This window comes from Ambystoma mexicanum, chromosome 11 (assembly GCF_040938575.1).
Source record: "Ambystoma mexicanum isolate Mex_15411 chromosome 11, UKY_AmexF1_1, whole genome shotgun sequence".
Lineage (NCBI taxonomy): Eukaryota > Metazoa > Chordata > Amphibia > Caudata > Ambystomatidae > Ambystoma > Ambystoma mexicanum.
The window spans coordinates 428,319,192-428,345,872 of record NC_090934.1 but is presented as its reverse complement, the minus strand read 5'-3'; the positions used below and the strand labels follow the sequence as shown (position 1 = coordinate 428,345,872).

The 26,681-nt window shown below is 45.2% G+C and overlaps 1 protein-coding gene across 2 annotated transcripts in view; it reads left to right on the top strand.

The window, feature by feature from the left end:
- Positions 1-13,660, top strand: part of CRY2 (cryptochrome circadian regulator 2) — a 190,919-nt gene extending 177,259 nt beyond the window's left edge. The window contains exons 11-12 of one of the 2 annotated variants that reach the window (XM_069623255.1): positions 5,314-5,457; positions 12,039-13,660. In XM_069623255.1, coding sequence (XP_069479356.1) covers positions 5,314-5,453 — 140 coding nt within the window. In that variant the 3' untranslated portion in view covers positions 5,454-5,457; positions 12,039-13,660. Of the gene's footprint in view, positions 1-5,313; positions 5,458-5,938; positions 6,071-12,038 lie in introns of those variants that run through there. The other variant, XM_069623256.1, reaches the window with a different exon arrangement.
- Positions 13,661-26,681: the final 13,021 nt, after the last annotated feature.

Here is a 26,681-nt window from a genome sequence, read left to right as displayed (position 1 = left end):
TGTGGACTGTACGCCAAGATAGGCCTCGTACACAAAGATCAATGTCCACACATCTCATTGGATGAATATGAAGAATTGTATTGCAGATGTGAAATGACATTACACACCCAATCGACCCGCCACCCAATGAAGCACAACACACCCCCTCCACCCTCCTACCTCCCCCCCGAACACCAGTGTCCAATGACGCTCATTGTCAGTGGGCAGACGCTATTGCAAGCCCCCTCTCCGGGTATCAGGGGCACCCCTGCCTGTGGAGCGCCGGTTCCTCCCAGATCTACGTTGGGGGCTGCCCTGGACGGAACTTGCAACGGATGATGTCTCTGCCTGCTCATGTCCATGCATGTCCCTAAGGGTTTGTGAGAGCTCAGTGAGCACACGCCGCACAGCGGCAAGTTCACCACATACGTCTTTGGACGTCGCATGCAGTTCCCCCCTCAGGCTCTCGGTACTTCTCTCCATTTGTCCCCTCAGGCTCTCGGTACTTCTCTCCATTTGTCCCCTCAGGCTCTCGGTACTTCTCTCCATTTGTCCCCTCAGGCTCTCGGTACTTCGCTCCATTTCTGCCCTAAGTGTCTCAGTAGATGTTTCAATGGCTGCCTTAGAACCCACACATTCAGCAGCATGCTCCTTGAGGAGCGTGGCCAGTTGCTGCTGTTGCACAATCATCTGCTCGAGGGACTGTTGCCTCTGCTGGGCCATGCCCATTTGCGGTGGTGTCACAGAGGGGCTGGACGACTCATGTTGCCTTGCCACAGGCCTTGTGGGGGTTGGCCAGTCGTCGTCTTGTGGGTGCCCCTGCGTGGTTTCCTCATAGTGTACGGGATGATACAAACAGGGGGATTGAGACAGGTCATGGATGGGTCCTACTTCGACAGCACCGTTTTCTGTGTCGGAGCATGCTGGCATGAATGCAGTGTCACCTAGGGTGCTGCTGCCACCAGAAACAGTGCCTTCTGTGGCATCCATTGGGGGGACCTGTGGTGCTGCTGTTGTGGACAACCTGGCTGCTGGGGTGCCTGTTGGAGTCCCCTCCAGTGTGCTGCCACTCGATTTGTGCTGCTGCCGTGTCTTGATCCGTGCAGCTGAGGTGGAGGGTCTTTGGCCGTTGGTCTTGGCCCTCTTTGCAGGTGTGCTGGTAGGGGTGTCCTGAAGCTCGTCGCTGGAATCGGACCCTGTGGTGGAGTAAAGGAGGGCGAGCGTTATTTATGGGTCTGTGGTAATTGTAATGGCAATGTATCACATGCATTGGGGTGGTACCTGGGGGTGATTTGGGTCAGGGCCTTGGAGGTGGTCTCATTTTTGTGTGGATTGGGGATGCAGTTATTTTGCAGTCTGCAGTTAGGGTGTGCATGCTGCACATGTAGAGTGTGTTTTTGGGATTTTTAATTATTTATGTAATTAATCTGACTTTTAAAGGGCGCTGTCATGGCAATGTATGTGGTCGTTCTCCTGGACATGTGTTTCTATTGCACTATGGGGACACATGGTACTTCACATGGTTGGTAATTGTGGATTTGGCATAGTTTTATTTGGCCCACCTACCTGATTCTTTGGATGTCTGCACTCCTTTCTCCATCCCTCCGACTCCCTCTATGCTCTCCATTCCAATGGTGGAGGCACAGATTTCTTCCCAGGGGGTCAACTTGATGGGTGATTCCGATCCTCCCCCAGTAGCTGTGGCAATGTTCCGGTTGGCAGAGAGTATGCTCCGGACGCGTATCCGTAGGTCGTCCCATCGCTTTCTGCATTGCTGTGGGTTGCGGGGTGCGGTCCCCACCGCACTTTCCCGCTGTGCCACCAGGGCCCATATGTCCTTCTTGTTCGCAAGTGCCGTCCTGGTCATTTGCGTCGAGAAGACGACAGCAGCATTCTCCTGGAGGGTCTCTGTGAGCACGGTGGGTTCCTCATGGGAGAAGTGGACCTGCCGCTTGCGATCGCACGCTTTTTTAGCAACTTTTCCCATATTTATTTTTTTAAATGGGGTGGCTAACGGGTTGGGATGTGTCTCAGGGTCGGATTTTTGATGGTTGTGTTGGGATTCTGATTTTATAGGTGTACGGAGTGCTGTTTCCCGTTCCGGCCCCATGTTTTTACTTCCGTTTCCGTATATTTACGGTGACCGTAATTTGCGCTGACCGCTCATTACGGTGACCGCTAAGATGGGTGGCGGAATTGCACCTAGGGCGACGTACGACGGCGGTAAGGGGCGTTTTGGGGTCATTTCCGCCATCGCGAACTTTGCACTTCCGCCATGGCGTAATGCTCGTGCCCGATGGGTCAGAATTAGCCGCACTTTACTCCATCATGCAGTGGCGGAAACGCTATTTACGCTATGGCGGTCATGTCAGTTACTTTCCGCCAGGGTCGTAATGAGGGCCAGGGTCTTTTCTGCTGCTGGATTTAGACTCTATAATGAGACGGGGGAATTACTAATGAGATGGGGCTCTGCAAATGTTTATCATTAAGCCTTAGGACCTTTCATGAATTCTCTGGCTAGGCTCTTTAGTCCAGGGCAATTGTTATGAAATTGGGTTCTCTTCACATGTGACATTTTCACCTCCCTTTTTCGTAGTCTCAACAAAGGATAGGTCACATACGCGTAATCCTAATTAATCATCCTGGGTATCTTGAGTTTATTTATTAGCAATACTCCTCTTCATCATGTCAGTCTATAGCGGTAACAAATTGAAAGGGGACAATTGATGATGCACTGCTGTGTTCCTCCAGTCAGAGGTTCTGTGACGCAAGCTCTTAAAGTGCTCTCGTCAAAGAGTCTAAAATAAGCTGCATTTCCTTCTCCCGTTTTTTTTTGTATTTGGAGTAATGAACACAGGCAAAATAGTTTTTATTTTGCTTAACTTTTATTTCTAGGTTTAAACTTAAAAATATATATTTCTAAATAAGTGAAATGTTTAATTGGCTAAAATGGAAAGAATTCTCAAATGGATCTCTTCATTACTGGTCATCAATACTGAAAATGTCCACCTGCACGTGGGCTACCGGAACATTTTTTAAGAGGAAGACAACCAGGATCTTTTCAAAACAGACAGTAAAATGTCATCTGGATGTTCTGTTTTGTTCAAACAATTACAAAATTAGTGTACCTCCAAAAGGGACACCACTCCTGTTTTATAGCCATTTCTATCTTCTGTCTGAAAAAGCAAAAACAAAAGAAGGCAACAGAAAGGCAGGTACAGCTAACTAATTAAACACACTAGCACCTTAACGCAGCCAAGCAGTCCTGCAGGGCTGTGGCTGTTCAAGTCAATTGATTTTTGGCTTTGTATGGTAAGGATCTCCGAACACCTGGCAATCTGTAAAGTGCATTGATACTAAACAAATATTGAAGTGTTTGTTACTACATTCAATGTTTTACATGGATACTTGTCATTTGATAACTTTATTATGGTAACATCATTTCTATCTTTTTTTCTCCATTGCCTTTTTTCCTTCATTCACACTACAGTCACCACACTATACTTGGGTGCCCCTTGTGGTGGCAAATAGTCATGAAATGTCACCATGGTGAGGGCATTGACTTTCTTCCTGATAGTTATATCATCAAGTAGTGTCACAAATTTCAACACATGCCGATCAGAAGCCCAAAGAACAGGCAAGGGATCTGGACGATGGTGAACATTCAGGACTTTCTAAAATCCCTTAGTTTCATGGCCACAGATTTCAATGAAAGCCACGAGGGAAGGTGCACTGCGCCTTGACACCTCTATACCCCATTCTGACACTAACAGGTGTAGCTCATAAACCAACGACCTTGAGTGGCTTACTGGACATCAAAGACATGTTCAATGACAAGGCACTGAAGATTTAGTCTGTCGCTGAGGATTAAGGCTGTAAGAATTTTGATTACAAAGTCTTTTTTATTCAATGTCAATGCCTGCAGATGTGTCTCGCTGGACTTTGGTGGCCCCTGGAAGTAATGTGAGCCACTGCTGGTTACCCCATCAGCTCCTTTGGCTTACAACTGATGAGGGTCATGTTCCATCAGGCTCTTATCCATATAATCGTCACTTCAGGAGGCATTCAGCTCCAATGCACACTAAATCTAAACATGGGTCATGAGGTAGAACGCTGCCCAATTTTTTCTTTTCTGCAAAGAGATTTCTTCATACCTTAGATGTGAAGAGAATCCTTAGTTAATATTTACACATAATGAAAGAGATATGAAAATAGAGTCACATCTTTGTGTAATATGTGACTATTCTTAAAGGTTTTCCTGCCATCACACAGTCAGTGGCTATGTGGCTAGACGCCTATATTCGATTATGTTACTGAAAAGCCAATAAATATCTCTTTCAGAATTTTCCCTACCTGAAATCAACAAAGTAGTGTATTAAAGTGAGCCCCTACCTTTGCGAGATATTGCTGCCTAGACTTGGATGCTATTGCATGAGCTCAAACCAGACAAGACTGCTTGAGAAATCTAATAAAATAGTTTGGCTTGTTTTTGTTTCTGCGTCTCTTTTCTTTTTTCTCATAGTTTGCCCAAAACACATTCTGAGGGCCATTGCCTGCTATTTAATTATTTATTTATTATATGAAGCACACTAAACCCATGGGCATCAAGGCGCTGTTAGAACCTGTTACATGTACCGAGAAGAAAAAAGTAAGTCAAGTGCCTGAGGGGAGAAGCTCAGTCAAAATTACACAAAGAGCCACGTTTTTAACGCTCTTCTGGAAGGCCCAGTAAGATTGTTCCACTTGCAAAGTTGGTGGTCGAGCATTCCACTGTTTGGCTGCCACCATCTGGAAACTTGAACCACCAGCCTTTGTCCTTTTGAATTTCAGCTGGATGAGTCTGTGTGCACAGGCTGTTCTGGGTTGTCTAGAAGATTGAAATTTCTGGATTTCATCAGAGCGGTATGGGAGAACAGTCTTGCTGACACATCGGTGCATGATTGACAGTGTTTTGAAAGTGATCTCTTCACGAATCGGGTGCCGGTGAACAGACTTTCCTACAGCTGAAATGGGTTCCCTTTTGGGTATGTTGAGTGCTGCCCGTAAGGCATTATTTTGGATCACCTGCATTTTTTTGATGTTGGAGGTCGAGGTACCAACAAAGAGTGCATTACAATAGTCCAGCCTGGATCCTATGGTTGCACGGGAAATGCAGTGTCCCGCAGCAAGGTGTGTGCATGTTCATTTACAGCAGTCACAGGTGGTAATGTTTTGCATGCTTTTTCAGTGAGTGTCACATGTAATCTCGGAAGAGAATACTTTGGAGGGTCCTGGGATCGCTGTTAAAAAGAATGCTGCACATTCTTTTTGGTTTATTATGTCCCTTTATTTCAGTTCCAAAGCCTCTTCACTGCGGTCAGACCTCCCCAAAGAGGAAACATGAAGGATCTGAAGATGTACTGAGTGAGGACCTTTGTAAAAGAACAAAAGTTACCGGCGTGCACCCTCCAGAAATTCCAAGCAATTACTTTTAAAAAGGTAGGCCACGCAAGGAAGGATTACATGGTCTGTGTCTGCCTTTGTTATTCTCTAATGTATCCTCCCTGTGTCCCTCATTCATTGTTCTGTGAATTTTGTCTCTTTCTCAATCACTTTCTGTCTGTCTTGTCTGTTTTTATTAATTCTTCTCTTACTCTTTCATACCCCCTTCACTGAGTCATGAGATATTCTCCCCAGCTCCAGGTTCGCTAAAGTAAAACACAGAGATGTGGGTCTTGTAGTTCAAAAGTCAAAACACATGCCATTTAATCTCTCAATATGCTGGTGTCCTGCTACTCCTTCTTTGAATTGTGTGTTCCCCTTACTTGTTGCTCACATTGTCTTCTTTTCTGTTTTTCTACCTCCAGTTGTTTTATTTAGATTTAAATCTATTTTCTCTCCTGTTTTTCTACTTCTGTTGTCTCTTCCTCTATCATCTGTATGTTCTTCTCTACCTTTCCTGCTCCACAACTTTCTTCAGGGCCTGCATACGTTGCTGCTTAGCACCACCTCCTGACACCTGCGGTGTGGCTGACTGACCGCTAAAGGACCACTGCGACCCATCACATGATTGGATTGGACTAGGAATCTGTGTTTTACCCGACCCTCTGTACATTTTCATTTTCTCTTAACAAGCAATTGTGTCACTGGCTCTGCACCATCCCCCGGAGCGGGGCTGGTGGCAGGTGCTCTGTTGCTCTGTTCTTTGGACCGGCCTTCTTCGCCCCACATCTTTCTTAAGTTCTTGCGTACCTCCCTAAGTAGCTCCACTCTCTGGCACTGGTGGTGTGGCCGATTGGCTGCCACAGGACCTAGGTTACTCATCATGTAATTTGGACCTGGGATTTAGAGAGCTTCTGTAGGCGATTCATCCTGGGCTTTCTCAAAGGGTCTTATGCCTGTTTTAGCCTGTTTATGATATTTAAGTCATAAGTGTTATTTTGGTAGTTTTTCAGCATTTGGGTGTGTTAGCTGTCACCGAGTACTGGTTTTCTAAGGATTATCCAGTAATTTTAAATGAAATTCTGCCTCCGTGTTTTTTTAGCTTTTTGCTCAAATAAATCTGGTGTTGCGGGTGAGTATTTTATGTCTGATGGTTTGATACACTCTGCTGTGCAAACTAAAACAAATTCCAGTTTTCAGCTCATAACCATGAAAGTTACAGATTGTGTTCTGATTTAGTAACTTCTTTATAGGTCCCTTAAATGTAATTCTCTGTTTACCCCTACCCTCAACCCCCAGCCCCCCGTCCCCGATTACAAGAACTCTGGGGAACTGCCGTTGCTAGCTCCAAGGAGTGTTATCTGTGGTAATTTTTAGTTACGTCTTGAGGACAATGACTTCTTGTTCGTCCATGATTTCTTTTTTTTATTGAAAATGTGTTTCATGCACTGTTTCTCTAGCCCTACTCATTTAGCTGGGCATTGTTTAGATGTAGATTTGGATGTTAATATACAGTTACATGAGCCTATTGTATCGCTTGTTGCATGGTCTGAGCATGTTTTGATTACATGTTAATACCTCATAGGAAGTACATCTAAAAGTAATATTTTGCTAATCCGAAGTGTATTTTTAGGACTAGCCGCAAACTACGTTCCATTATACTTGCCGATTATGATACACTTTACAATTCTATACCGTCAGGTAGGATCTTTCTCAATCCTCTCATAAAACACTATCTCATGTTAATAATAACATTATTTTACTATTAGACTATTTGACCTCTTTAGCAAGACAGTGCGTTAAGGCAGCAGTATATCGAAGAAATGCCTTGTTTGCACTAGATTTATTCAACCTTTAAAGGGAAGGTTTACATCTAGAACACTGTTGCAGGAATTCCCTTGGATAGTAAATAAAGTAGCGCGCAGAAGTCATTTGCTGACATGTTTAACAAATGCTTCTGTATGCTAAAATTCACCTTTCTCTTGTAAAATCACTGATGCTCAGTTAAATACTGTTAAGTTTTTTAAAGATTTCTCATAAACTGCATACATCTCAAGAGGGCATGCACAACCTCTCACGTTTTGTGTGAAAAGCTTGCAAGTTTTGTGTGACAAAAAACAGCACTTCACAACAATCTATTGTTCCTGAGCCAAGGATGTATGAATACCAAACATTTACTCCATCTAAGATCCGTGAAGGTTTTGGTTACTTTGATTGTTTGGCGAGTATTGACGTAGTTGGGTGGGTTAGAGCTTTAAGGTATCCCTTTCTTGAAAGAAATCTGAAAGATCATATTTTAGTAGTGCATAAACACCTAGCAAGTATTATTAGTGCCTCTCTGAATAGAGGGATAGTTCTAAGTCATCTTAAAGAGGCTGTAGACTTGCCTTTCTTATAAAAGGCTGACCTGGATCCACGGAAGCCCGATAACATGAGCCAATTTAAAATCTCCCATTTATAGGCAAAATCCAGAAGTAGAGATAGCAGTATACTTGTCCAGCTATCTTGAAACAGCAAATTACTTGGCTGATTTTCAGTCAATCTTTCGCCCTGCATGGAGCACAGAAACAATGACCCTGCAGATGAGGGAGAAGCTGATGGAGAAATTGTTGCAAAAGAGATAAACGTCTACTTAAATTTCCAAGTACTTGGTGGTTCTATGCTAAAGGTTGGCCCCAATCTTTTCTACTTTTACAGGCCGGACTTCCGACAGAGGTCTTTTGTTTTTTTTAAAAGTCTACTGGAGCAAATGTCTAAGAATCCTAACTGCTGTCTCTGCAATCAAAGACAATAGCAGCCCAGATCGTCAATTAAGTGTCTCTTCACTGGAGCTTCCCCTTCCTCTACCTCTTTAACTGGTAACGGTCAGTTGTCTGTATAAGGCTAACTCAATACAATGGTTAGGATTATGTGCCTTGGCCTTGAAGCAGAATTAAAAAGCAGAGGTTGGCTCGTGGGAAATCCCCCATGCCCAAGAAACAGAGGAGTCCAGAAATGTGACACATTACTGCTTTTTAAAAAAAAATATATGTTTATTTTAAACCAAGGCAAGGTAACACGTTTACAGCAGATGCAACACATAACATGCCTTTTATTTCTTCCCCTCAATCTCCCCCCTCCCATAACCCCTCCGTCCAAACTACCGGCGAGCCTCTCAACACTCGTGCTTCAGACTGTTCACCATGCTCATGCATCCCCCCTCAGGTGGCATCGTGGTCCCCCAGGACTCGCCTGGCGCCAATGGGCTAAAGGTCAGAGCGGGAAATCTCTGGTCATTTTCCAGCACTGGGGCCCAAATGTTCTGAAAGCGATGGAGGATTCCCGCTTTTGCCGCTGTCACCTTTTCGGCAATCAAGATGTCCCATAGCTTTCCACACCATTGGATCACCGAGGGGCCCTCCAGGGCTTTCCAGAAGCGGGCAATCACTATTTTCCCCGCTAGGAGGCATTGGGTTAGTAGTTTAGCTTTATTTCCCGAGTGCAGGTATGTCCCTGGGCTCAGAGTCCCCAGAAGCACGAGCGCAGGTTTGAGAGGGAGTGGGGTCTGGGTGATTTGTTCGATGACCGTCAGGCATTGTTTCCAAAACTGTTGGGCCTTCGGGCATGCCCACCACATGTGAAAGAAGGAGCCTGCCCGGCTGCATCCCCTCCAACAGAGGGGGTCAAGGGAGTGGTTCATGTGGTGGAGCCTGAGCGGAGAGTAGTACCAGCGCAATAAAATGTTATACGCACATTCTCTATTGGTGACGCAGGTGGATGCTGCATGAGTTTGTGACCAGATGTCCACCCAGGTTTGATCCTCCAATGGGCCACCCAAGTCTGCCTCCCACTAAGCCATAGCCGGGTGCTTGTGGTCAGGAAGTCTCCCAAGAAACGTCTGTATAGAGTGGATATTCTGCCTTGAGATGGGAGTTCCTTGAGGGTTAGTTCAAGGGCTGTGAGGGGGCGCATAGCCGCTCGGAGGGTCTGCGGATGTGAACACCAATGGCGTAGCTGAAAGTATGTGAACCTGTCCCTCTCTTGAAGTTGGAACTACTCCTTACATTGCTCAAAAGTGTAGGGGAGGGCGCCATCATATAGTTGGTCCAAGGTTTGAAGGCCTCCCGCGATCCAGTTCTGAAAGTTTTGCGGGTGCGTCCCGGACACATTACTGCTTTTATTAATCCAATGCCGGGATAAGCACACAGATTTCTGCAGCATCCAAAGGTATTCTCAATTCATGGTTGGCTGGTAGTGAGGTTTTCAGCTAATGTGACATCACAACCAAAAGTTACATTCCTGGGCTCTAGGTGAGATGGGATTGGGTGAACAGTATAGACACATTTATATCCTATACGGGACAGACAATCTGATTGGCCTGGCCATATCTGATAGCTCTGCCTGTCCCCATCCACAGGAGGCCAGTGTGAGCCTTCTCAATTTGGGAAATTTACAAGCATGTGAGCAAAATTGATGGGTGGGGAAAATGGCCTCAGAGTACCGCCTGTTTCCCACCAATGTTACCACTTCTCTAACTCCTAATGGCCCTGAGCAAGGACACTTCAGTGTCCAACTTCATGCTGTGTTACATGTTTGCATCTTCTGTCTTCAGTTTAATGGGAACAACAGTTCCTGTCTGCCTCGGATGAATGGGCCTTGTTCCCCAGGTTCAGATCACATGGTTGGGGACCGTAAAAATTGATTTTGTTTTCTTGAATTCATGAAGAATTTCAGCTCCCAGCCCTTGCAGGTGTGCTATCTCTTCTGCTAACTCAAACACTTTCTCCCAGCGTCCTTGGCACAGTAGGGCACAGTGACTGCACTGCCTGCTCTGCTTTGAGTTTCTCAGGGAAATCAGTGTGTAAGGCCTCTCCCTGTGTTTCAAGCCTTCCCAAAGCCTCTCATTCATTTCAAATGAAAATACCTTCAATTCAATGATTGCTTCTTTTCAAGCGCAGAGTCTTTGGTTGTTTGACTACAATGATGTTTTTGATTCCCTTTAATCTTGTTGAGTACTATGGACAAGCTAGTAGTGTTGTCTCACTCTCCTTCTAATGGTTATTCTTCCCTCTTGATCTCTGACCTTTGTTCTATCTCTCCCTCTTGCCAATTATTCATTGCCCTTTTCTGTCTTTTCTCTTTCTTCTTGTGGTGCTCCTTTTTCTCCTATCATCTATCTTACCTCTAGTGTCTGAATTTCCTGCTACCACCGTTACCTTCTCCTTACCCACCGTGCTCTGTCAAAGTTCTTGCTCCTGTACTTCCTCTCTAATTTTGCATTGTTCTTCTCTCCTCTCCGTTTCTCCTCTCTACCTTCTCCAATCTTTTCGCTTTCCTTTTCTCAACCTCCTCCTTCTCTCTGCCACCTCCTATACTCTCTCCCTCTTATTGCTCCTTCTCCTCTCGCAGCTCCATCACGCTCTATTGTACACTTGTCTCTTTGCACCTCTGCACACAAACTCCTAATGCCCCCACTCCTTGGTGCTGCAGTGTGCTTATATACATGCGAGGGACAAACCAAAATGTTATTGGTGCGAGGTTGATGTCAAGTGTGTGTGTGTGTGTGTGTGTGTGAGAGATTGGCTTTGCGTGGTGGGCTGCCCTTCTCTCCACTCATTGAGGTGATAAAGCAGCAGTAAGCAATTCTTTATTCACTCTGCTTATACCCTGACGGGGTCATCAGGTTTCCTAATTATACTTCCCCTCAACTTCTGGCCTCTTTCTGATACTGAGGGCCCCATGGTGAGAGTTGACCAGATTCAGCGGTAATAGAAATGCACTGTGCATGCAACATTATGTCTCTGAAAACACCCAATCTCATTATAATTACCACGTGTCTCGTGGAACCTCAATGGATGTGGGCACCCGAGCTTCTGGCCCCTTCTAAGTTCCATATAAGCTTCTTCTGTGACATCAGGTTTCTCAGGGGTGTAAAGTATTGCCTGCAAAATAGTCAAGGGATGGAGAAGATATCTGGAGGATCCCCTATATACTGCTTCCAGGCCTACATCACGTAGGGAGGCTGTGGTGGCCCCCATCCCCTAGAGGCACTCGACTCCCATCTCCTAGCTTCTCACATGGGACATTAACATAACGTCTAGTCAATAGTCCCTTCTACGAAGAGCCCTATTTTGCACTATAACCATGCAGAGGAGGACTGAGGTTTGGAGCCCGTGGCACACAAGTGGGAGGTGATGCTCATGGATGTGGTGGTGCATGCGCAATTCCGTCAGTATCGAAGGAAGTGAACTATGGATTTGGAGAACAGTCGTCACTACGATGAATTAAATGTTCTGTTTTCTTCCTCCTCCATTTCTGCCTGTATCTATGCTACAGAGAATCCTTTCAGACCCTTGGTACTTGTGTATCCCTTGATCCTGATGCCCTGCTAACCTTGCAGCTAGGAAACTTAGATTTACATTCCAGATTTTCTCACTTGACAGATAGATAGATGGTAGACACCTCATGATCTGCAGTGTCTCTGCTCCAAATTGGAATGTGTATAGATGCCGCATATTTCTTCAAGAAGCAGTGTGAATTTGATATGAAATATCCTGCCTCTGTTCATTTATTCTCCCACACATTCGATGTTGAACATATATAAAGAAGTAGTTTGCCACACAAGTCTTATCTGTTTCTTCTTTCTTTCATCCTTGCAGATCCTGTTTTGCAAGCAAAGGAAGAGAGTAATATCAGCGGTGGGGGTACCAGAAAGTCGACTCTCCAAAGACTGAGGCTTACGCCGAGGTGTGTGAATGTGCCTGACAGTGTCCAGACCCCCCTGCCCATGTGTGCACAGAATTATGAAGGTTATCATTCTGATAAATCATCCAGTTCCGCAGATAGAGTTAATCTGGAGCAGCCCTGGAAGATGTTGAAATGTGAGCTTCTGCGCACACACCTCAAGAAATTAAGTACTGCTAATGTGTGCTTTTACATTCAAGGACACAGTGCTCCTGTTCCTGGAAACAGACAGAAAAAGTAATACCACTGATCTTTGGAAAGCACCAGGGAGAGGACCAAAGTTTTTGTGTTTTACCTATTGCCAAACAGTCGCCAAGGCACAAGGGTATAGGTAGGCGCTTATTTTCCTGTCAAAGAGGAATGCCCCGTGTAGCCTTTCTTTTGGAGAGCTGAACTGTGCGACCGGCCATATTCTTTCTGGAAAGCCAGACACCATTTATTTGGCATTTGGTACCTGTTGCCTATCCAGCTTTCCACCTCGTTTTTATATGTTTGTAAATGTGTTTGGATACTGATGCCAGAGGGCAATGGAAATGCTTTTGTTCTGGCTTTCACAGTGCATTGTCCATATACAGGTCCTTCCATTTCAAGTGGCTTGGTTTTAGTGTACCTAAGAAAGCAAAGCTAAAGAAAGATGGGTGTATTTGCCTTAAGGTGGGAAAGATTGTAGCTAGCAAGTTGGTGAGCTTGAAATGTTAAGCAATCAAGTAGGTTTAGTAAGGCTGTACATTTTACCTGCTGGAGTATCATATGTATGGTCACATGTTATATCTGCTAAAGGTTGTGCCACTGATAAGAAGCATCTCCACAGGTAATGTTGGATGAAATCTACTACAGCTTTAGGTCCAGTGCCTGGACGAGATCATGGCCAACTGCGAGTCTTAGCAACAAATAAAAGTCCAGGGTGGTGCTCTTATCTGAACGCAGGTTGCCGAATTCAGCATATTAGAGGCATCATATTTTAAACTTGGGGCCTCTAGTGCAATTGAATGAGCATGTCTTCCTTCTGGGTAAGATCTCGCCTTGTGTGAGGGTAGATTAGCTCACATGATGAGTATATCTATATCTTTCGACAGTGCCTAATGGTGCTCTCACCTTCCGTTGCTAGTGTCTTGCATTATAGCTATTTCTCCCAATCGGGAGCCATATCTAAATTGGACGCTTTTGTGTGATGACAGGAAACTAATGCTACTTAGATGCTCTCATTTCCTTTGAATTGTAGATATTTATGGTTTCCGCCTTTGTAAACGGGCTGATATATTGGGTCATCTTTTCAAATTAAAGGACCTTAAACTCAATGATTGCTTCTTTTCAAGCCCATCATCGTGTTATTTTACAGAATTGTGTTTTTGGTTTCTTCAAAGCTTGTTTAATGTGATGGATAAGCCAGTGGTGGTGTTAAGGGGAGGCAAGACCAGAGTGTCATTCCTTTCTACTTGCAAGAGATTTGTGATACCCTCATGATGAGGGTTTACTGTTTAAACAGTGGCTGTTTGTAAATATTGCACCATTTTTATCATACATTTATTTAAACATCTTTCCTGTGTCTTGATTTTTACTTCTCAGTGTTCAGTTGTTTAATGGGTTCTGAAATGCATCTAGAATCTGTTAAAACTGTCAGAGCATGTGTTTCTGTGTGACTACTATTTTCATAGTTAAAAAAAATATATATATTTTCATTACAGTTTAGCAGCGATACAATACATTTCATGTAGGCTCTTGTTACATGATATCCAAAAATGCAATTGTCTTGCCACCTTTATATTAAACAAAACCCAAAATAAAACAAATGCTTATTTATGCCGTAATAATTGGATACTCTTATTGCTCATACCACTGTAGTGGCAACCAAATACCTTTCACAGTATCTGCTACTGCCTACTGCCCCTCAATGTTGCCTAGCCAGCCTCTAATACTGGGACATTTGTCCCCTCGTGTTACATCAGATTTTCCTTCATTGATCCTCCCTTCCCGGGGGCATATAATCCAACAGGGTGAACTTTTTTTGTGTCAAAGCATTCCAGGCCATAATGTTATCACTCATCATTCTCATCACTCTGTGCACTGCCCCATGCCAGAGTAATGTCTCAGCGATGGACCATCTTTCCAGGTTGCTCCACCAAGCTTTCAACCATGGGTCTGTTGGCAACATCCACGCCATTGCTATCCTGTGCTTTGCTAGTATGCAGACCAGGTCCATCATCTTAGTGATGTGTGCCGCTGTGTGTTGGTAGGGGTACACTCCTAGTAAGCAAGCCTCTGGGGTCCAAACATGTTTAATTATCCCCCTTTTCCACCCTGCCTGCAATACCTCACCAGAACCGTTGTTTCTTCAGGCACCTCCAGAACCTATGTATCATGTACGCTTTGTCATGTGCACATCTGGGGCAACCCTGGGGAGTCGCTCCGGCCAATCTTATTATCCTATCCAGTTTCATGTATGCTCTGTGGTGCACATACAATTGTATTAGTTTGAACCTGGCAATCGTGGATACCCTCCTTGTGTATAACATCGCATTGACCCACTCCACCTCTGTACATTCTCTTCCAAGATTCGTCTCCCATTTTGATTTCACTCTGCAAGTTCCTTTGTTGTAGTCTGCTCAGCATCTCACCTTATAGTCTCACACCCCATGTCCCCCTTCGGATAAATTGTACATTATTGCCAGAGCGGCATCTCCTTGTGTGTCCTCAGGAAATTCCCTGCCATCCTTTAACATCTTTATATGCATCAAGAATTGTCCGACACTTATATCGTATTCTTCCACCAGCTCTGTCAATTCCCTCAATGCCCCCTCTTTGAACAAGTCCCCTAACAATATTTCTCCTCTGTCCTCCGACTGATTTTTCATAATATGAAGGTCTCCATTTCCTCGTCCATAGACTGAGGCCAGGGGTATATTCGGGGAGTAGGGTTGCTTGGTCCACTTCTGACATATGTTTACCTGTCCTTATTCTGCCTTTGGGTGCAGTGTATATTATATTTACCCACCGCCGAAACCCTTCCCCCACCCTGAAGTGTTCTAAGGCCGTGTACAGCCATTCCCACCTCACCGAATCGAGCACTTTAAGTCTAATTAGACCACCACACAGTGGTCCTCCTGGCGAATAGTCCTATCTATGACATTTTGCAACCTACATACATTCCAAGAGGTGTTCCTGCCTGGATAATATCCAGTCTGATCTGGGTGTATGAGAGTCCACATCCCCTGCTTGAGTATACTCGCGATGAGCGCGGTTAGGACCTTACCATCTTGATTCACCATGGATAGTGGTCTGTATGAACCACATTCCTCGGGCGATTTGTTATATTTGAGTATCAGCACTATTATAGATTCTCTGATACTCCGAGGCAGTATGTCCTGCTCATAGGCTGCTTCAGACATCTCTAGCAGCCTGGGGGTGAGTTCAGTTATATATTCCTTATACAATTCTGCCAGAAGACCATCACCTCTGGGTGTTTTGCCCGACGGTAATGCTGGAATCACTGATATCAGTTCCTCTTCAGTCAGGGCTGCGTCCAACATGTCCGCCTTCTCTCTCTGCAAATGTGGTTGCTTAATCTGGGATAATGCATCTATATTTTCCATCCATTTCCCCTGCTATCTGTCCTGTACAGTGTCTCATAAAATCTCTGAAAGACGCTGTTAATCTTGGTCTGGGCTCTACATATCTCTCTGCATTTGTCCACCATAGTGCATGTAATTTCCTTCGGTTCCCCTCTTCGACACATCCATGCCAACATCCTGCATGGCTTATCTCTCGGCTCCTGAAACCTTTCTATATATTTTGTATAATCATATTTACCCAGCCTATCCCACTCCCGATGCACTGCTGCCTGAGTATCCTGCGCTCCCCCTCAGTCACCTCGATGCCTGCCTGGGAGTTTTCCAACCTTTCTATGTCTGTTTTCACCTTGGCTAAACTTGCCAATAATTCCTTCCTGACACCTCTCAACTTGGCAATTGCTTCCCCTCTGACCACGACCTTAAATGCCTCCCACAAGACATCCATACTCTTGACATTGCCCCTGTTCAGCTCAAAGTATTCCTCAATTTTGTACACCATGTGGCCCATAAATGGTGCATCTGTCAAGTCCTCTGCTCTTAAATTCCATGTTGGGGTCAGGAGTTTACCCGTGCCCATCTGCCAGGTTGCAATCAGTGGGCAATGATCTGAGTGCACCTTTCCCATGTACTTGGCATCAGTGAATTCTCCCACCTTTTACCACCCTGTGAAGAGTTAGTCGATGCATGTGTGCACCTTGGGAGGACTAGAAAATAAGAGTAAGCCCTGCGGTCCCTGTGCATCCATCTCCAGATATCTACCAGCTCCAGGTCTTCTAACAATCTACTTACCACTTTTTCTGAGGGTGCCGGCTTCCTAAATTTCTCATCCATCCTGTCCACTCTGGGTTTCAGCATGCAGCTAAATTCACCCCCTCCTCCCCCAGATCCACATGGTGCACCGGTAGGGTGCTAGTCTGGGGTCCCATGATCTGAAGAAACCTGAGGCATCATGGTTAGGTTCACAAGTATTAACAATTGTGAAGAATCCTGTGGATTCCCCACTAAAACCCTCCCTAAAGCCTCCTCCCAGGAGGCCAGGAGAGGGCAGACGATTCCTGATCCCAATCCTGTGGGTGGTGTACTGCAGGAGGATCACATTGGGGGAGACAAGGCCCAAGGTAGTGGGGCGATTTCACAGGATGAGATATGGTATTGTTCCTTGGACGATAGTAAGATCATTGCTAGAGAGGTTATAGCATCTTGTCATTCAGAGGAATGTCAGTCTAGGGTTAAAATCAAGCAGTAAACTCCAGCACAAAAATATCACATTTTTCAGAACCATTCTTTTATAAGCCTAACACTCTGTATCCTCCACTATACCAAAGGTATGCCAACAGGAGTGACAAAACTTTCACTTTCTCTACCACGTCTATCTCTAAAACAGTTAAACATATTTACTCCCATTATAACAACATCAAGGGAGAGAAATCTTTACTTAATCCTTTTAAAGATGTAGAGAAATTAAACCTTTCTACAATGGACTCTACAAAGGACTGCATGTCTCAGAATCCCTCAGGTACTGTGAAGAAGAAGAGGGCTAAAGAGACAACGCAGGAGCTCAGGTCAGGCATGCAAGCCTAATAACCTTTGGCCGGGTCAGGCAATTAGTTCTAAGGACCTGTACCTGAAACCAATTAACCCACCTGAGGCACTTCAAAGGCTGCTGCAGGGAGGAGCAGTAGAAAGAAGCTGGAGTGGGAGCTAGAAGGTCAGCAGTAGCAGAAGTAGAAGGAGCAAAGCACAAGGCTGGCAATTCTGAAGGAAGTGTGACCACAGAAGGGATGCTGGAGCAGAGGAATGGCAGATTTCACCTGCAGGCTCTGAGTTGATCTTGTGCTCACAAACCCTATTTGGCTGTGGCAGCATTGGAAGAGACTGGAGGAAACAGGCAGTCTTTCCAGGTGCGCCTAATTGCTGTGAATGCAGAGCTGAAGTCGTGCATCCACCCAAGACACCTGTGCAGAAGCAAGCAGTGGGGAAGTCTCTCCTTTGATGAGGCAGAATGGGAGACACCCGTGCAGTAGAGCAGTGTGGGTCCCAAGAGTGCTTGCAGCAGTAGTAGTTGAGGAAACCAAGCCAGGAAGCAGGAATAGCCCGCAGTCGCAGTGATTGTGGAGTCGGGAAAGTGAAGCTCCATACTCCAAATCATCTAAAATACCTTGCTGGTGACAGTAGCCAACTTTTACATTACTTGCGTGCATATTTGAGCGAGACAAATTTGTTCGTAGAAGTGAGAAGTCATATTAACATGGGAAATGTAGCACACAATAAAATTATTAAAGCTGAAACACCTGCTTCCTGTAAAAGCCTTTTCTTTTCCCATTGTTAAGCATAACTCGATGCCGGGCAGTTGCGTGGCTCTTGTTAACACGGAGAACGCTGATGGTAAAGCTACTGAATCTTAAATGACTCCCCCGAAGCGTTACAAGCACAGTTTTCACATCTTGAGAAATCGTGCGTGAAACATTGTTTCCCGAGTACCTTGGAGGTTAGAAGCTGGCCGAAAGGTGGGAACCCGGAACATTGAAGTAGCAGCTCAAAGATCAAATTAAATTGCTTGTGCTTCATTTTGTTTTTATTGGAAAACTGATCTCTTGTAACATCCCGAACAATGAAGCAGAAGTAATAAAAGCAGAAGAAGCTGAGCAGAGAACAAGTACAGCTCAAGCCAAGAAACCAAACCCAATTACATCATATACAGCTCATTTAAGACCTGAACACTATTGTTTAAGAGTTGTAGCTTTGTTACCTCAGCAACTTCCAACACTAGGGGTGACAAAGGTTATCCAAGGCTGGAAAGAGTGGCACTACAACCTTAGGATAACCACTGAAGAAACAGTGTCATTTAAGCTAGCGAAAGGGACTGTATACTTGAAATTAAATTAGTCCGCTTCTTATCTCAGTACCTAGCAGTCTGCAAACCGTAAAATGTTAAGCTATTATGCTTCAAAGTTAGTGATAAACGATAACGATAACTTTAAATACCAAGAATCATTTGAAGAATACTCCGATTAAGACTGCACAAACCCCAATCAAGTTACTAAAAAGCTCTACTAAAAAGCTCTATGTGAGCCTCATAGAGAACGCCAGACTTAGCTTGACTCGTTCTTTTTTTCACCTGCTCCTTTCATTGTTTAATCTGTTTTCCATCCACTTCTTTTCCATCCTTAGCTTCCTCCGACCCTCTTCCTCTTTTCGCCATTTCCTGTGATGAACTCATCAAGGCTCGCTCATAGATAAAAAAAAATCATAGATTGGTTTGCTAAACAAAGGTGTCAAGCTGATGGCACTGCACACACCCTCACCATGAACCAGGAGCCTCAATGCTTGTGGATACCAGCTGGGAACAGTATAGCACACTTTCTCACCACAACTGCGCCAAGAGCTGCAGGACCAGGATAAAGCTACAAAGAAGATCAGCATGGAAGGGGCACTCAACAACAACCAGCTGACACGGCAAATTCAAACAAGAAGACCCAATCACTGTCAGCTCAAGCAAACAACAAGCTGAGCATAATCCCACCATTATGAGCCCCAAAGGTGTGCCAGTGCAAGTATAAAAAGTTCACCTTGTGCAGCAGGGAGAATGGGAGTTATGGATTGGAGGTTCAATGTGAGAGAGGTTGTGGATTGATGAGGTGAGGTGGTGGCAGAGCAAAATGAGGAGGAAGAGGTTGAGCAGGGAATGAGGTCAATCATGAGAGATGGAGGGGGCTAGAAGAAGGAAGTTGGATACAAGTAGAGGAGAAAAGGTAAGGAAAGAGAAAAGTGAATCTGAGGGGAGGAATGAGGTATCAGCCAAAGAAGTGAACATAATCAGAGAAGGAGGGGATAGAAAAGAGGAGAAAGGTCATTTGTGGCTTAGAAGGGAGGTAGCATAAAAGACTTAAAAGAGTGTAATAAGGTGGAGTGAAATCTAAGAAAGGAGTAAAAGAGAGTCAGAACAGATTGATGTGAGACATCAAGGAGGAAGTACAAGAGGGTAATACATCTACAGCGAGGAGGAAGAGTGGGCAAGGTCAAAAGAATGGGAATTAGTTGGGAGAAAGCATACCACCTCAGTGTTGTCTGAGTATGTGACAAAGTCTCCAACGGCACCAGGGGGTTCAAATATGACCATTCCTGGGCCCACAATGCTCTGGTCATGCATTGTCAGAGCTTCCCGACACTGTCCATGACTCACGGTCCATGAATCCAAAGAAGGTGAGATCTTGACCAGTGCAATGATAGGACAACTGTCAACTAAAGCTAAGATGGAAGTGCTGAGACACTTCAAGGATCAAAAACTGTAAGTGACTTTGACCACTCACTGGCAGAGCAAAACAAGAATAGAGTGTAGGACTAATGGGCTACGGTCGTTAAGCAAGCTGAATGTACTCACAATTGTTTTCTTTGAGTTTTGAGTTCCCCATGACCTTGTTTCAGTGTATCTTAGTCCCTTGGCACTTTTACTTTTTTTAATGTAACATTTTGAACCTGATATTCTGTGCTCCGAGTTGTCTGCTGATGCCATGGTCATGACACGCTGCCTGTCCTCCCTCTCTCCTTTCTACTCCATCCTCCTTATTCTGTCTCTTCATTTCCATCTCCTCCTGCGCTCTTCTCTTTTTCTTTTTTGCTTTCACATTTGCCTTATTTTCTGTCTCATCCAGCTCTGCATTTTATCTCCATTTTGCTCTTGTTAGTCTATGCCTTGCCATTCTTCTCGTTATCCCCACTTCTGCTCTTCCTTCCTGCACCTCTACTATTCTCACTTCTACCTCTGTTCTTCTTTCTTCTCATTCTCACTCTCACCCACTTTACTCTTTCTAGCCCTTTCCCCTTTGCTGCTCCACCATGCTCCATCTCGATCCTCATACTCAAATTCTCACATGTCCCTCTGATCTCCAACTGCTTTCAACCCTCTGCGTGATGGGCATTGGGACGTATGATTGTTCAAGGGCTGTCAGGTGTGTACAGCATGTTTACTGTGGTTGGGCACATAATTTGGGGACTACAGATTAGCAGTTGACAATAATTGGCGCGGGGACCCCGCATCAGCGCCTCTAGCTGAAGTTATTTTACCTTCATCCGCCATCTTGAATTCATATCACGACCTACACTTGCCTGGCAGCCTGCAAGGAGCACTGTCTCTCGGACTTTACAAATGGATAAGACTTTGGATTTCTGAAACATGCATAACCCTGAGAATTCAAGCGTGCATGGACAGCTAATAAATGGCAAACATTTGTCTTTCAATAAACCAGTTTTCCTCATTAGTTTCTATTTGTATTTATATTTTTGTATTTTTGTTTTACATAGCTTGAACCTGGCTCAGGAGCAACAGAGCTCTGTACATCTGTTATAGAGAACAGGATTGGTACATTTACAAAACAAACCCGGGGCAGCGATAATCCGGAGGCAGTGGATTCTAAATGACACCTAGTACTCTTACATCCCTTACCTTTCCTCCATACTGTTGGGATGTCCCACTGAATGGGGATGTTACTTCAGAATGCTGGGGAATAGGAGGAGAAGGACTGTTTCTTGGTGTTTTCCCTGTGTGGCAGTTTTATTTTAAGGCTTTTGATGGTCGGACCCCTGGAGGTGGTAAATTTAGCAGCAATGTAGGCAGGCGTTCAGGGTGTGCTTGCCTTGTATGTTATACAGGCAAATCTCAAGAGAACCTGGCTACAATAGGTAGCCAGTGTAAGTCATGTAAAATGGGGGTGATGTGGTCTTGTTTCTTGGAACCAGTCATGAGGTTTGCTGTAGTGTGATGGACCACCTTGAGAGTGACCTGTTGTACGGTAAGCTGTGAAGAATTAGACAATCCACACAGTGGGTGTGCGCTCAGCTGGGCTTTTTTTAAAATTTTTAAATAAGATTGAATGATGGTAGATCAACCTTCGGAAAATGTGTGGGGCTAATCTGCACACTTTTTCCTATGCTCACTGCACACCATACACATAGACCCGTGTACTCTGGGTGGACACAGCCTACAGGCATAGTCTCCCCCTGTCATATTTAGTTGGGATATGACAGCCAGGATTATACCATGTCATCTCAAAAGGGGGAGGGCAAAACCTTCCCCCTGCCATGACCAGCCTAATTAACTAACAGAGGCTCCATGAATCCACCCGTCCTTTTGTTTAGCACTGTTGCTGGTGGCAGCTTTGCATACTAATCAGAGTTTAATTCAAACAGGCCCAAACAGGGATTAGCTGCTTAGACTAACAAAGGAGACAGGAAACCCCCAACAACTTTTGATATGCACTGTGTCAACCTGAAGCCAGCTCCCACCCTTACTATCAATGGACACTGAAATGTCATGTCTGAGACTGCGTGTTCTACACTCGTTATCCCTGCAGTATGTGGATTGATGGTGTCCGAACGTCTTGTCCCGCTGCAGCTTCAAGGGAGACCTGCCACATTAATCAGGAACGACATTGAGCTCCCTTGACCAGAGAGACTCTTTGATCCACAACAGACAGGAAGAAGGGTGGGAGTTAGTATTACATGTGTTCACCCCTTTACCTTTTCTGTTGTAAAGCACTCTGGTTATGACCTCATGCATACAGCAGATTGTTTTTGGGGATCCAGGATTGGTTCATTAAGGAAAGCCTAGCTTACACCAATCCCTGTGGTCCATTTGACTTTAAAAGAGGGGCAAGCCCCTCTTTTGGGCAGATCATCTGAAGACTTTTCAAGGAGTAACAAGAATAACTCTGCATTGGACCGTGGCTGAAGGTACAGTCTGCCTTCCATCTTCCATCAGTGACAGAAGGCCAGGACATCCAAGAGGGAAGCAAGATCCATCCCCTACACATCTCCCAGGGAACAGAGGGAGATACTGAATCCAGAAGAAACTCCAGGAGCTCCAAAACCGGTACCCAGCCAGCATACAGCATGCCCTGCTAGGCTCTGCAGCATGCTTTCTAGGTGGGAATTGCCAGAGAGTCTCTGAACCAAACCAAGGACAAGGCAGCTGCCTGCAACACTCGCCTCAGCTTTGGGCTGTCCGCCTTAAAGGACGCATGAGCCCAGTGAAGAAGCTAGGAGAGGTGCATAAACAAGCATCTACCGACATTCGCCTTAAAGGACCTTTTTGAGCCAGTCGAGCCCTTTAAGCTTCAACCAACTGCACCACTGACTTTTGTTACGCCGCAGTCGCTAAAGCCATCTGAGAAACCTCAACCAGTTCTTCAGAACCACCGACCAGCACTGAGACAATGATTCCTGACCCTGGGGCGCCATGTAAGCCAGCCTGCAGCCATCTGTCCAGTCTCCCTCGTCGAACTACCTGCCGCCTGATACCCTTAGCTGTCTCCAGTCTTGAACTCTTTGACAGAAGTTGCAAAGCGCCCTGAAACCAACATGAGCCTGTCCAGCACCAAAAACACCTACAACCACATGGTGCATTGTCCTGGTCATTCTCTGAATGCCCCTAGTGCCTTTTTCCGACCCATTATTCCCTTTGTGTTGAAGCCAAGTATCCTTGTACTCTTGCAATTAATTACTAAACAGACTATCCTCCTGTCAGTATCCAGAGTGCCTCCTTTTTCCTTCTTTGAAACTGCCTTTCCTCTGCACTCCTTTACAGGATGGGTTGTATTTCGTAGTATGCTAGAACTGTCTATGGTGATAATAATAAAGTAGATATTTTTATACAACCTTGACTGGACAGTCCCTTGTATCATTGGGTAATAATTGTATTTTCGCTGTGTTTCGATTCACAACCTTTCGGAGATAAGCCTGCCATTCCATCCACGCTACCAAAATTGGGCAGGGAGGTTTATAATTGACTTGTGTTTCCGATCTGTTTGGATCCCTTCTGGTGTACTAAAGGTGTGAGGCTGACTGATGGTTTAGAAACCGATATTCATCCATGTACCACTGGTGCCATGGAAACTGATTCACCGCAACGACAGAGCCAAGTGAGCAGGGAATTTCTCCCATCAATGTTTGAAATCAGGAGGGCATGTACAGAGGCCTCTGATGGCTAGCCAGCTCACTGGGTCCTTTACCGAACCCAGCCAAAATAGTGAAAAATCTACAGGTTAAATTCTCCTCCTCTCTCTATCCATGAAAGCTCCGAATAATTCTGTTTGTTGCAGTGGCTATCTGAAACTGAAACAGCTCAGAAAAAGTTTTCCTTTTAATCTTGAAAGTTTTCATGCCCCAGTTGTAGCAGCCATAGTAAAACAGCAGACTAGATTACTGCAATGCTGCCCTGCTTCCTCAGCCGACATTTTTACTACAGCGCCTGCAGATACTACAGAACGCAGCCCTCGGTTTGGTAAAAGGTATCCCGAATGGCCAGTCAGTCTCTTATGCTCAGCGAGATTTACACTGGCTTGCAGTCCCTGCCCGGATAGGTTTTAAGGCTCTGTGCATTGTACATCGTGCCGTACATAAGAGAGGGTGTCTCTCCTTGCAGGAGAAGATTAGACAATATTGTCCAAGCTGTTCACTTCGCTTTGCGGACAGGGTACTCTTAGAGATCCCTTATTATCGGTGAGAGTGTATTTGGGGCTGTGCTTTTTCAATTGCTGGCCCCAGATTGTGGAATTCAATACCCCTGTCTCTTCAGAGCATTCTGAATTTTAATTGTTTTAAACGCTGCCTTGAAAGGTACCTTTTTAATTTGTTTTTAACGTCTGTTTTGCCATCTGCATTTTCAAGCACTATGATGCCTCTGGTGACTGCTTTGCAATATAAATGCACTATAGATAGAGAGCTCTGTAAGTTCTGTGCTCTGAGAAAGGGCTTCTTATTGCAGAGCAGTAGACCCGATACCAAGTGGTCTGAGCCCTTTAGTTAATATGCTGCTGGAAGGAGATTTTACTGTCTGTGATGATCCCAAGGGATTTGGCAGGACAAGTAGAGGAGTCAACCAATCTAAGTGCTTTTCATCTAGCCATCATCATCCTGCTTGGATGAGCGATTGAGCAGAACAAATTCTGTTTTGGTTGGGTTAAGATTTAGATATGTGCTTGCCATCCTCATTTGAACACTGGCAAGGCTTTTCTGGCAGCGGTTTTATGCCATGGGAGCGGTTAACTCTGATGTACAGTTGGGTATCATCCCTGTATTGGTGGACAGGGTTGTTTGGATCATCGAGAAGGGAAACCTAGTGGCTCCATGTACTGGTTGAAAACCACTAGGGAGATTATTCAGCCGCTTACCAGGCAGTGAGCAGATCTGAAGGTGCCCATCGGAACAGCTTGGGGTCAGTCTAATAGGTAAGGGGAGACCCAAATGAGAACTGTGCCTAAAAAGCTCCTTCTTTGGGCAAGTAGGCTGGTGAGTGTGTGGTATTAGATCATATTAAAGGTGGTGGAAAGGTTCCTCAAAAACCAGGAGGCGAGAGTCCTCTATGTCCATGATCTGAAGAGCATTGTCAAACACCTGGATAGTAGCTGTCTCTGTGCAGCATTTGGGACAGAACCCAGATGAGTAATCCTGGATCAGACATTGTCAACTGCCCTCTCAATGATTTTCACGTTACATGGGATGCTAGTGATTGACTGCTTGTTGGCGAGGTCTTCTGGGTCCATGGTGGAAGAAGACAGCTCCTCCGGCGAGGACCTGGACAGCCCAGGCTCACCCTAGCGCAAATGGTCGACAGCACAACGTCCTGGTCTTGGTTTAATTTGGGGGGGAGGGTTGGGGGAGTTATTATTGACACAAAACTGATTATTAATCTGATGATACTGGTTGTACTGTATTGAAAAAAAACAATAAATATATATTAAAAAAAAAAAAAAGGATCCGGAGTATCAGTTATTTTTTTTAGGCAGCTTGGCAATATGCCCTGACTGAGCAAGACCTTAACTGTTTGGAGGAAAGCAGCGGGTGTAGGTCCTGTGATCTTTTTTAATATGCCAGAAGGTAGGACATTGTCCCTGGGTGAGGTTGGCTTTAGTGAGGTGAGCATTCTGGTAAGAGCTTTGTGAGCGAGAGTGGTGAAGGCAGTTCATATTTGGGAAGTGCAAGGTGTTACTTCTATCAATGGTGCATGTAATTTAGCGTCATCAATTTGTTGTCTCATTGTGTCAATGTTAGTTATAAAGAAAGTATTGATGGAGATGCATTTCTCCTGTTAGAGGCTGCCACAATTGTTGTGGAGTAATACAGTGCTTTGGATTTTGGAGTGCCCAGCGCATAGTGCCTAGTGCCTTAAGGGTGAGGAGGTCCGCAGGCTGGTGAGATTTGCACCAGCATTTTTCATGCGCTCTGATGGTGCGTGTGCTGTTAGACAGCTCCTGCGTGTAGCACAGGGTGGAGCGTTTCACTCTGGTACAGCCTAGTTTTAATGGGGAATGTGTATCGACCAACTCCTTTAAGCTTTGATTGAAGGTTTCCAGTAGAGTGCTAAATTGTGGGTTGGCAGAGTCTGGGAGTTTGATCAAACTGTTTTCCAGTGCTTCCATCAGAAAGTTCACAGAGTCTGTGGACATCTTGGGTTCAAATGGAGCAATTACTTCCAAGACATTCAAAATGTTTTGGGATAGTAGGGCAGTGCCACCAAGGAATATAGGGTAGGACTGCAGAGTCTGGGGGATCCCCATTCACCTCCTCTGGGGTCTACATCTCGGAATTGGTGGTGGTCGACGGCCATCACGAGGGAGGGCAGGAGGGGCAAATTTCCCCGGGCCTCGCGCTTGCGAGGGGCCTGACAGCCTCCTCTCCTAAGTAGAAGGCAGCACAGTCTCCCGTGTCCATTATTCATACGGGGGACTGTGCTGTCTCCTCTCTGTCCCTGCAATGATTTTGCTGTTTCTTGCAAAGCAGTTTGGCTCCGCAACAAACAGCAAAATAATGGGAGACAGCAGGGCTCAGAAGTGGACTCTGCTGCCTCCCGTCATTCAGCTGACAAGGTTGACATGCTGAATGACAAGAGAGGACTCCTCTCCTATCAGTCAGTGTGTTCATGTTGCTCAGCGTGAACACACTGGCTAATAGGAGAGGAGTTCTCTCCTGTCAGAAAGCATGTCCACGTGCCGG